Source organism: Podarcis melisellensis, assembly GCF_964234715.1.
Source record: "Podarcis melisellensis genome assembly, chromosome: 14".
In the NCBI taxonomy this organism is placed as follows: Eukaryota; Metazoa; Chordata; class Lepidosauria; order Squamata; family Lacertidae; genus Podarcis; species Podarcis melisellensis.
In genome coordinates, this window is record NC_138546.1 from 47,752,229 (window position 1) to 47,764,778 (window position 12,550).

The 12,550-nt window shown below is 44.4% G+C and overlaps 1 protein-coding gene across 1 annotated transcript in view; it reads right to left on the reverse strand.

Moving 5' to 3' along the window:
* Positions 1 to 12,550, reverse strand: part of MYO1E (myosin IE) — a 106,262-nt gene that overhangs the window by 19,814 nt on the left and 73,898 nt on the right. Inside the window, exons 16-19 of the mRNA XM_081887614.1 lie at positions 11,034 to 11,115; positions 9,073 to 9,179; positions 5,154 to 5,252; positions 2,063 to 2,207 (exon numbers count right to left, since the gene is read on the reverse strand). Of these exons, the coding sequence (XP_081743740.1) occupies positions 2,063 to 2,207; positions 5,154 to 5,252; positions 9,073 to 9,179; positions 11,034 to 11,115 (433 nt within the window). The remainder of the gene's footprint in view (positions 1 to 2,062; positions 2,208 to 5,153; positions 5,253 to 9,072; positions 9,180 to 11,033; positions 11,116 to 12,550) is intronic.

Genomic DNA, 12,550 nt, shown 5'->3' on the forward strand with positions numbered 1-12,550 from the left:
CCACAAGCGCCATGGAAGTGAACAGGAGTTGTGGAACAGCTTGCGTAGAGGAACTCCCCAGTGTCATTTGCACCCTCTGGGTCTGATCCTTCTGCCTCCACAAACAGCAGCCTTCCCCAGCCTGGAGCCCTTCAGATATTTTGGACTACAACTCTCGCCTGCTGTGGTGGAAGCAAAGTCTGTTCTCGAGTTTCTACATGTGTCCTCACACATATGTGAAGAGCTTACAGTTTTCAGCATGCTGTGGCCAACCTTTCTCTCCTGAAATAATTAGCATGCCTCTCTGCCTTATTTTTTTTAAAAATGGAAAAGGGAGCTGGCAGAACAAGCTGCTCATAGCAACTTTACTTGCATGGCTGACTCCCAGAAAGTTGTACTAATTGCAGCACATCTATCAAAGCAGAGCAACCCATCAGATGTAATTAAAGTTTGCATCAGACACACTTCCTGTGCCCAGAAAGAAAAACCAGCATCCCTCTTTTAAAAAACAACAACACCTTAATGACTTGCAAGAGATTTTCAACACAAACATAGAAGAGAAGTTTTATAAAGAAGGATCTTCTATTTCCTTCACTGTTCCTTCTTAAAAACACTTTATCTTGGTGCACCCAAGAGAGAGATGCAATTAGTACTACAGAAGGCCTAGGTCTGATCCATACTTAACCCGGTTGCCTTTAAACCCTGGTGGCAAACTGGGAACCACCTCCAGAAAATATGCACTCTCTCACTCAAGAAGAAGGCCTACACTGCTGAGGCAGGTAGCTGCAGTTCACAGGGGAGCAGAAGTCCAGTCCTCTCAACACACACCCAAGAGGAAGCAAGATCGCAGCAGCAGTGGGATCCACCACCAGCCTATGCGCGTTCAGGCGAATGACTGCATGGTGTCTACATGCACCCAACTGTCTCAGCAGTGGGCTCTCCACTTCTGATTGGAAACTGTACATTCCTTCCAGGCTTCCTATGTGCGGAGAGAGCCCCACGGGGACAGTTTACCCACCCCAGTTACGTTGCAAGAACATGGCTCATGAGACATCTACACTTGACCTGAATCAGATATTTCAATGGATGTCTACACCACCAATTTAAACTGGTTTAATTAACAGTCATTACCTATTGCCTAAAGCACTCTCGGGTGCAAGTAGATAAATAGGGACCGCTTTCTAGCGGGAAGGTAAACGGCGTTTCCGTGTGCAGCTCTGGCTCGCCAGAGCAGCGATGTCACGCTGGCCACGTGACCCGGAAGTGTCTTCGGACAGCGCTGGCCCCTGGCCTCTTGAGTGAGATGGGCGCACAACCCCAGAGTCTGGCAAGACTGGCCCGTACGGGCAGGGGTACCTTTACCTTTACTTTTACCTATTGCCAGGGAACTCTATCAAATCTAGCTCTATAGGGTTGGGGTGAATTGTCCCCATCACTGAGCTACAATTCTTAGGATTCTTTAGGGCAGGGCAGAGGAAACTGCAAGGGCCCTCCAGATATAATAGAACTGCAACTCCCTTCATCCTTGACACTGGCTATGTTGGCAGGGGCTGATGGGAGTTGGAGTCCCAGCAACATCTAGGAAACGCTGCCTGTGATACCAGGTGATGCACTGTACACTTACTCCCTCCCACCCACCAAAGCACACACATACCACACACAAGCAGACATGCTGCTCCCCTGCCCACCATTTTTTAGCCAACCTGTCAATCAGAAGAGTGAGACATTTCTCTCCTCATTGTGACACTACCCTGGGAGAAGAGGTTTAAGCCTCTCAGCCTAGTCCAGTGCCACAGTAGAGAGAAACACCACCTGCTTTCCTTTCTTCTGGTGAATCCTCTTCTGGAGAGCAGGTAACCTCCCCCCAGCACTGCCGTGTCACAAAATGGAAAACAAAGAAGAGGAGGATGGCTTGATAAAGACTTGCAGTCCAGGAACAAGTGCAAATTCATTCTATCCATTTGGTCTACACAACACATTGCAGAACTGACAAGTGACCTCTCCTTTTCCCCTCCCAATTCTACAATTCAGTTCTAGCAGGTTGTCTCACTCTTTGGAGTCAAGACTTTGCCCTTCTACTCACAGACTCTGGTGCCTTGATGAAGATTTTTGTTCTCCCAAGCTGATATTGGTCAGGATCCACATTGACAGAATGGAGGAGGTGGAGAACCCCCTGTTTTTCGTCCCCTTTCCAGGAAGGCCAGGTTGCTTTGGTCAGGATGGCGTATCTGCAGAAAAGCATAATCACCATCATCATCATTAACACTCTATCTGGCTGGGTTGCCCCATGGTTAAAAATAAAAGACAAACACAAATAAAATACCTCAAGGTCCACCTCTTCCTATATGAACTGACCCAGACCCTGAAATCATCACCTGAGATCCTTCTTCATGTGCCTCCTCCACAAGACGCCTGGGGGGGGCAGCAACATAAGGATGCGTCTTTTGTGTGGTGGCTCCCTGCTTGTGGAATGTGCTCCCCAGAAAGGCTTGCCTGGCGCCTTTGTTACATATCTTTAGGTCCAGGAAAAACATCCCGCTTCTCCCAGGCCTTTGGCTTATTAAACCATCTATGGGCTTTTAAACTGTTGGGGGCAGTTATTGTTTTTGTGTGTTACTATGTTATGTATTTTTTTTGTTTTTATATTGTAAACTGTCCTGTGATCTTCAGATAAAGGGTGGTATTTAAATTTTAATCATCATCATCATCAGATGACGGGGAGATTCTGCCATTCCACTCAGTGATAGATTTCATCTATGGGCAATTCCAGGACAAATTAAAAATCAGCTGTTGGGATACACTAATTGAAATTCCTGCTCTAATATAAGCACCATCCAAAGCCACCCACACTTCAGTTTGTTCAAGAATGGATTAATGCAGTTCAAGGAATAGAAGAGTATTATTGTTATTCCAAAATCCACACTTGAGACTGACCAAAATGTCATAAAAGTGAGGTAAGTTTTCAAGTTCTCCAGAACAGTTCATCAGGTAAGAAGTTACACAAAGGGGGGAGGGGGTTGTCAGGAGGGGGGGGTCAGGGGAGGAAAAACAAAAAGCAAAGAAGTACAGAACTTGGAAATTCCAAGATGGAGGTCAGCCTCTCTCTCCCCCCCCCCCCAGGTGCTACAGAAATGTTCTACACCAAAGTTTCTGGGTTAATGAAGCAATTGAAGCATGAAAAATTAAAATCTGGCCTCTAACTCAGAACTAGCCTACTCAAGTCAGGAGTTGGAACAGGCCCCCAAACCATGGAGAACTGTAATTGATCAGAGACAGCAGTGGACTGACTTGGTATAAGGTATTTCCTTACATTTTCTAGCTTTTTAAATTTCTTCCCAAGGCATCATATCTAGCTGAAGAAAGATAAAAGTCAACTTATCGAGTTTGGATCATCACAGCTGTGTAGTCTAACATATTTACTGTCTTGTACCCGAACCATTCCTCCAGTATGATCAAGGTTGTTTACCTGGGGATTCCCTTATTGTATCCTAAGCCTTGTGGTGCAGAGAACTCAAGGTCACCAGGGAGTTCACTGCTGGACTAAGATTTGTGTTCCCCCGACCTCTCCGCTACACCACCACAAGGCTCAGTTACAACAGGAAAACAACCTTGGAAATCATAATTAATATGTAAGCAAAGACAGGAGGGTCATGGACTCATCAAAACAAAACAAGGGCTGACCAAACAGTTTAGACAACAAGATGTTGTCATTCAGTTGTCTCTCTGGCAGTGCACAAAGAGCATTGCCTGCTGCCCCAGGGAGCCAATCTTGCAGTTCTGCTGTGGGATCCTTTGCCCACTTCCTCTCTCCCTCCCTAACAACTGCCTGACGCTTCTTTATTAAACCGTATCAGCTTCCATCCTCCCTTAGACATAGCAGAAATGTGGGGCATTTCCAGCTTGAAAGAATTTGCAGCACACACAAATTCAAAACAGAAGCCAAAGCAAGCCATTGTTACGAAGAAGCAGAGCAAGAGAGGGAGGAAGGAAGTAGAGCCCAGGAAGAGTTTTAGCAGCTAGGGCTGCAACGCCTGGACAACCTTAAAACACTTTGATAAAGGGTGCTCCTGGTTATAATTTATTTCTTTATAGTGATAAAAGCTACAGATGGCAGAGGGACATCTTAGAAGGTGAAGGAGTGTGCGTGTGTGTGTGTGTGAGAGAGAGAGAGAGAGAGAGAGAGAAGGAGAATGCTCTGTGTATGTTCTAGGATGTATGTTTGTATAATCTAAAATCAAAAGAAAATATGCTTTATTTTCTTTAGAACAATTTCCCTAAAGTGTGAATTTAAATTACACATTTACAATTATTTATTTAAATATGTATAAACCACACTTTCATATAACACACTGCAGAGTGACACACAACTCAAAAACGCAATGCAGGAGGTCCCTGAACTGATTAACTAATGTAAACTTGTATGATTAATCAACTAAGATTCCTTTAATCAGGCAGCAGCTGTCATTTTTGCTACTCCATCACAGCGAAAACAGTACAGAGAGTAAAGGTGGAGAAGACAAAGCTGTTGTTCCTTAAAGCAGTAGTGCTCGTTTGAAAAAATGACATACCTTATTCCAGCCTTACCCAACCTGGGGTCCTCCAGACGTTTTAGACTACAGCTCCCATGAGTTTTATCTAGTGGGCACCAGGTTGGGGAAGGCTTCCTTATTCCACCATAACACAAAATACAGTAGCAAGTTTCAAGCATGGTCAGTTTGAACGAGGCGCTGGGTGGGAGAGGACAAACACAGAAGGAAGACATTGACTGGGAAGTGTCACCAACAAAGCAGTTGCCAGGGCAGCTTTTGCAACTCTCTATTTATAAGATAGTGTATTTTTAAGCATTTGTGCCATGTTAGTAATAATAATACTTTTTAAAAGGCAGGCAGCCTTGACACACAAGGGCAGGAGTAAGATGGGGGATCTGGTGCAAGAGCATTTCAGCTGCTCCTCAAATCTTAGGTCTGCCTTCACTTTAAGAGAAACATTATTTTTAGATATGTTGACAAGCAAACAAGAGCCCAAATTGAAGACACCTGGGCTTCTTTAGGCTCCTATCTACTCTATGCAGTAATGGAGAGGAAAACTTGGGAATGTTTTTTGTGGAATGTGATCTTCCCTCCCATTTCAAAATCTCCCTGAAGAAAAGAAAGCAACACAGAGGAATACCGTACCTCTGTAAGAATTTCTGGAACACTCGCCTATAGGCATAACCCGCTCGCCGTACTCGGATGTTTTCTTTGAGCCCAAGATATTCCACTTGGTGCTTTACCCTGCAGGGAAAGGGTCAGAAAACAAGCATGATTAGTTGAAGAGGTAGGTGGGAATCAGCTTTCAAGTGTCTCTACAGAAGGTCTACATGGAGAACAACTCACGGCCCTTACAGTCACGGATTGAAGGGAAAGAAGCAGCAGTTTCAAGTAACAGCAAAGCACAGCTAGCCTGGGTAAAAGGAAAGGCTGCCGTTACCCAGGTTAGGGGTGGTTTTTCTCATGTGGATAGCTTGCTGCACTCGTTTGTAATGTTCAAAACAGATATTGGGACCTTCTTATCTTTCTTAGACACTGAAAACAAGTGCCGCCAGATAGCTCTTGTCTCTGGATGTTCCTAACAAGCACTGCAAACTCCCTGTTCAGTCTTGACCCCAGTTATCTGGTCCTCCAAAATAAAGGTGATAAAAGATAAACATGGTGACCTCCAGACATTGCCAGACATCAACTTCCAACAGCCCTGGCAGCCAGGAGAATGTAACATGCATGGATATGGGAAATAGAGGAGGGTTAAAGCATTGCCTCTTTCATTATGTAGTAATCTGAAGAAACTCAGTAAAATGTGTAAATAGCAAGAGGACACCCCCCCATGTGTCTCTGTGGGTATGATTTAAGTCAGGGGGAATCCAACTAATGTTGGCCTGAGTTAGTATACACAGATGTCAAGATAAAATCTGGCTATGTTGCTATGTTTGTGCTGGGAAAAAGATGCAGGGGACACATACCCCCGAACAACACTTTGGATTACAACAGTGGAGGATTATGCTGAAGGAAACTCTTGTGACATAACATGTTGCAATGTTTGCATGTGCAAGAAAGGCACAAATCGGCCAGAGTTAGTCAGATCATTGGTCCATGTAGCTCAGTATTGTCTACACTGACTGGCAGCAGTCCTCCAGGGTTGCAGACAGGGATCTCGCCCGGCACCACTTGGGGATCCCACTGGAGAATTGCACCATGCAAAGCAGCTTGGTCATTGGACTAGGGTCCTTCCTTCAGAGTTGCATTCAACACTAGTCCTACTCAGAGAAGACCCATAGAAATCAATGCATCGTCTTCTTCTTTGGCGATCACTCGTAGCCGAGTAAGATTGTCTTCCATGAATATTGTCTTAACAGTGTGTCCATAAGTGACTGTGGAGGCCAATTCTGGATCTGTACATCCTTCCACAGTGAATAGCACTGGCTACAGCCCTCTGAGTCATATTGAATCCACTTTTGGAAAGCAATATCTTCTAATGTTAAGTAGCTTCAGGAACAGCATTTATAGGACAACAAATTTGTGTGGCAGCATTATTTCCTTGATTTTAAGTTAACAAATTCCACATTTCAAAAATACGAACATTTGAATATTAACAAAATATAAAGAACTTTCCATCCCAGGTCAGCAGTAAGCAAACTTTTGTTTCAGGATATCGTAAGAACAATTAAGTTCTTTAGTTTTGAACCAAGCCAGACCTATAATTTTGCTAGTCTACCTCGTAAAAATATGAAAATGGTGTGTGTGTTTTAAAAATAACAGTTTCCCCCAGAATTACAATAATGCTTCTCATTAGCTTGATACCCAGACACTGACCTGAAAGGCTTTGGCTCTGAGAGAGAGAATGCTTCAGAACTGCCTTTTCCCAAAACCTTTTTTTTAACAGTCTTAAAATTCTTTGTAGCTTGATTGGCATTGGTGAAGCAGCAAGAAACAAGGACCAACTTTGTCCCCCCCCCCCCCCATTGCATTATTCCGTATGTCAGCAGGCGGGAATCTATAAACAGGAAAACATACTTTGGCTGATCAGCTCTTTTTATGGCTACTCCACCAGAAGGCTTTGGAAGGGGAACAAGATTCTGGACTCCAACTCTCCGAACATAACAGTAAAGTGAACAATTTGATTTTCCTCCTCTCTCCCCTCCCCACTCCCAACTGGTGGAGGAACAGCAAACTCGTATGATGGGATGGGGGCAGAACAACTGTAATGGAAGGCATTTTTCAAAATTTGAAAGAACTAGAGGGCAGTGCCAGTTGCAACACGGAGATTTAGAATTGGTTGTAGAGATTTAATCACTTTCTACATCACCCCAACTACATTTTTCACTGGTTTTGTGCAGTGAAAAATGCAAAAGGAATGTCTTGATTTTAGAAAAAAAAGCTACACACCCTAACTGGCAACGCATCTTGTACTTAGACAGCTTTTTTAAAAGTTCAGCTTGGGAAAGAATTCTCCAAGTTGGCAACACTGCTGTCTGGAAAAATAGCAAAATACAGTATGGGAATAAAATTAGGAAAAATATATTAGGTTTGAGGATAACCAATTTCTTAAATATTAATTGGAAAAAATAAGGATTTGACAAGCTTGCTGAAAAAGTGTTCTGAGTTTTGCTTTGCATGCCATTTAAAGATACATGCTTGTGGTTCGAATGTGCTTCCTTAAGTGGCCCTAGGTCCTGCCCCTTCCTCAGGCTACTCCTCACATCAGCCCTGCTCCAGAAACACCTCAGGGACTTTTCCTTGCCTGGAATGTGTCCTTGAACTGTGACAATCCTCAGTGCTTGCTTGACTGGATGGAAGGAGGATAGAATACCCTGTTTGTTTGTTTGTTTGTTTGTTTGTGTGTGTGTGTGCATGCACATGTTTATGTATCTATCTACACACACACACACACACACACTCCTCCTGACCACTGTATGGTTGGAGTGTAGTCTACAAATGTAGGAGTCACATCTACTGCTCCACCCACTTTCCCCTTTGATCCCATCCACTGTTGCTTCTGGCCCAACTCAGAAGGCTAAGGCCATAAGAAGAGCCCAGCTGGATCCTGCCAATGGCCCATCCAGCACCCAGACCTCACAGTGGCTGACCAGATGCTTGGGGGAAACCCATGAGCAGGAGTTGAACACAAGAGCACTCTCCCCTCCTGCAGTTTCCAGCAACTGGTATTCAGAGGCCTATGATAGTACTGCCTACAAGGAAATGCACAGACCTCCTTTAGACTGACCAGAACATTTATGTAACTTCTGCCCGCCCTAACCACCATTATCACTTGGCTGCAAATGTGCACTCAAAATAATGTACAGTGGTACCACGATTCCTGAACGTAATCCGTTCCGGAAGACCGTTCGAGTTCCGAAACGTTCGAAAACGGAGGCGCAAAGGGCTGTCTGCAAATTCAGTCGAGAAAATTGAAAAACAAGAAGCGGAAGCCGTTTGACCTCGGAGGCACTTTCAAAAACGGAAGCATTTACTCCCAGGTTTTCGGCATTCAGGTTCTGAAACGTTTGTCAATGGAGACATTCCAGAGCTGAGGTACCGTTGTATTTATAATTTCTTCCTATATACATAAAAATGTAGATGACAGAATAGCAGGTAGGACAGAGAGCAAGGAGTGCAAGTGGCAGGCAGCCCAGATGAACTGCTTAACCAAGGAGGAGGGGGAGGCACCTGTCTGAAGCATCTCCCTCCCCCTTTAAAAGGGTTTGGGCTGAGCTGTGAGTGAAGGGGCTTGGGGCAAGCTTTGGGGAGAGGGGTGGGCAGAGCACTGGGGGATAGTCGAGGAGGTAGGTGAGGTGTAAAGGGAACGAGTCATGGGGGAAGGCCTATAACGCCAGAACAAAATGTATTTGCATTTGTCTTGCCTGCCTGCTGTTTCTCCATGGGTGGTCTCTCCTGTGGTCTCAGTTAACAGGCAACCTACATCTGTAGATGATTCTACTCTTGCTCATGAAGCCACACATCAAGTATACTACATGCCACGGAAGTGACTCTTTCGCCATCTTGGGCATAATGCAGGGAACAATCTAATATGCATTAGCAGTGGGAACGGTCTCCTCTGTACCTGCTTTCCTCCCAGTCTCGAGGCTTTTTTGTTTCATTCGGCTTGATGCAACGGATGTAGTGGGGCGTGCATTTCATCAGGGTGCCAACAAGGTCGTTGGCTTGTTTCTGCAAATAATAACAATAACAACAACAACAATAATAATAATGGCATGTTTAGATACTAGCTGCTGCTTAGAACTGCTACTGATAATAATTTTGCTCCTTTTTATTTTTTAATTAGATGGTAATTTCACTATATCAGAAACAGGATCCCAAGAGAATTTACTGAAGCCAGAAAACTAATGCACTGTAAGCGATAATGCTACTGACCCTGGTCTCTGAGAAAAGAAGGATGTCTTATTTATAACAGCAGTCTCTCCTGAAATTGCCCTTCAGAAGAACTATTGCTGCGTGGGCAATCTTCCCGCCAAGATCAACAGGTTCCAAGAATCCCTTCACACTGGTATACAGTTTGCCTGGCATGGCTGAGGGTCAGGGACCAACAGGGAGAGGGTGTTTGAGGGGGAAGCCACAGTGAGAGCCCTCCTCCCACACAGATGAAGATGGATGGCAATGCTGACTGGTTTCCCCTCCACCGTCCAATGCAAGTGTCAGGAGTGCTAATAGGAGTGGGCTCAAAATCTTTTCCTAGGTGCCCAAGTGCTTTGGAGGAAATAATGAACTATGGGGGAATTGAATGAGGGTGGGGGATTCTGGGTTACTTGGCTGGATGTTAATTGGGGGAAATGAATTAATTCAAGATGACTTTATCTAGATGATTGGGAGGGGTGTTGATGAATGGAGACAACTGAAGGGAAAATGAATTGATTTGGAGAAGGATCTATGTGGAAGAAAATGAACTGGAGAGGAACATTTTTGGGGGACAAATTAACAGACAAATTTATTATTTGGATGGGAAATTACCCATATTTTTCGCTCTATAACACGCACCCGACCATAACACGCACATAGTTTTTAGAGGAGGAAAACAAGAAAAAATTATTCTGAACAAAATAGTGGATGTATGATTTTTGTGGTTCATGCTGTGGCCACAGACATGTGATCTGACAGTGAGTTTGGAGTAGCCCAATGCAAAAATCCTGAGGATCCATGTGGATCCATGCTTTGTAACCACGTTTTTGCACCACTGTGGCCCGAGGCAACAGTGGGTGCGTGATTTTTTTGGTGCAAGATGTAGCCATGGACATGCTATGTGATCTGACAGTGAATTTGGGGTGACCCAGTGCAAAAATCCTGAGGATCCATGTGGATCCGTGCTTTGTAACCACATTTTAAGTGGGGAGGGAAGGAAAAGCACTCAAGGGACAAGGAGCACGCATGGGGTGTGTGGAGAAGGATGCTGCTAATAATGCAGGAGAGGGGTTTAAGGGGAGAAGACTCCTCTCCTCTCCCACTTTGATCCTTTAAAGCAAGCAGGCTTAGCGAGCTGAAAAACTTTGCTGCTATTTAGTGAGCTGCGTGAGGAGGAGAGAGGGACAGAGAGCCTGCTTGCTTTAAAGGAACCAACCAGACAGGAGTGTAAGCGGCTCCTCTCCTCTTCTGCTTTGCTCCTTTAAAGAAGCAGGCTCTCTGTCCCTCTCTCCTCCCCACTCAGTGGCTCTTCTCCCGCTTTGCTGTTTCAAAGCGAGCCACGGAGGAGGGAAGGGGAACCATGGATCCTCTGCTCACGACTGCAGCAGATCCCCCCCCCCGCCACCCGTAGGCATTCGCTCCATAACACGCACAGACATTTCCCCTTACTTTCTAGGAGGAAAAAAGTGAGTGTTATGGTGCAAAAAATACGGTAGTTCACTTGCCTTATTTGACTTTCAAATGTGTATCTGTACATATAAATGAGCATAGAAAATCTGTGTCTATGGAGCCCATGCCCTGAAACTTTCCAGTACCTATCAACAACTTCCACATAACACTTCCAAGTGTGCAATTGTAGGACAGGACTCTCAAAAAACTGGAGCACACCTTGATTTTGCTACCAGCTGTCGTGGGTCGGCCTTTCTTGTCAGCTTGGAGATTCTCAGGAAACAGAGCCTTTATAAAAGGCCTAGGAGGAGGAAATATAAGACACAGGTCAGCACATAGTGATAATACAAAAGACCAAGAGGATGATGGAGAAGCAGGTGAATATAAGATCATTTCCTCCATCAGTCAGTTGGGCCTTCCTGACCTGTTTGTTTCATAAAAATTATACATCACTTGATTATAAAAATAAACAAACTTCAAAGTGGTTTTCAAAAAGAATAAAACAATAAAATTATCAGGAAAAAATGGAACCATTCAAAACAAATAAAATAAAAACAGATTAAAACATACACCAGCATTCTACGTGTCTAGGTAGACTAGTCTAAACAAAAATGTTTTTAGTAGGCACTGAAAGGAGAACAGCTCCACAGGGAGGGAGTTCCTAAGTGTTGGTGCTGCCATACAAGAAGACCAATTTCTTACAAACTCAGAACAAATACCATGTGGCACCTGCAACAGTGCCAGTTCTGCAGATCAAAGTGGTCAGAAGGGGGCATATGGGGTAAGGTGATCTCACAGGTAAACTGGTCCTAAGTTGTTAAGAGCTTTAGATACTAATAGTAACACCATGAACCTGGCCCAATAGCAAAGGGGCAACCACTGGAGATCTCCAACACAGGTGATATATGGTGACAAGGTCTCACTCCAGTTAATAATAATATTATATTAGGTGCTATTATTATTTTAAAAACGAAAGCAGTCCTCTGATTATGGCTTTAATGTCCAACAGAGTAATGCCCTGACAGGACCCAAGGGCTGCTGCAGATGTTCCTCAAGTTCCAGATTGAACCTTCTTTCGTTGAAGAGAAATTGAGTATTTCTGAATCCTGATTCAAGATGACATTATTCCAAACAGCATTTTTCATATTTAAGAAATAGCCCAGATCTTTATTAAATGTTAGAAATTAAGCACTGCTTATACCATGGGTAGGCAAACTAAGGCCCGGGGCCCAGATCCAGCCCAATCGCCTGCGGACGGTCCGGGAATCAGCATGTTTTACATGAGTAGAATGTGTGCTTTTATTTAAAATGCATCTCTGGGTTATTTGTGGGGCATAGGAATTTGTTCATCTTTTCCCCCCAAAATATAGTCCGGCCCCCCACAAGGTCTGATGGACAGTGGACTGGCCCCCTGCTGAAAAAGTTTGCTGACCCCTGGCTTATACCATCAAAAGTTAGTTCCAAGTGGTCACGTTCCCTATTTTGGAATTCCATGGAACCAATTAATTCTCCCCCTGTCTAGCCGGAAGAGTGCAGTGTAAGGTTATCTCGGCCTTCACTAACATGTGCTCTACTACAACTTCCATCAGCACCAGCAAGCATGGTCATGGAGGGCACCAGGTTGGTGAAGGCTGGTATCTGAGCCGCTGCGTAGATTACTCTATGTTATTAAATTTAGAGCAGGCAAGTGGAAACTGTACCCAAAAGCACAGATGGGGAGAGATTGGGGGAGAGGG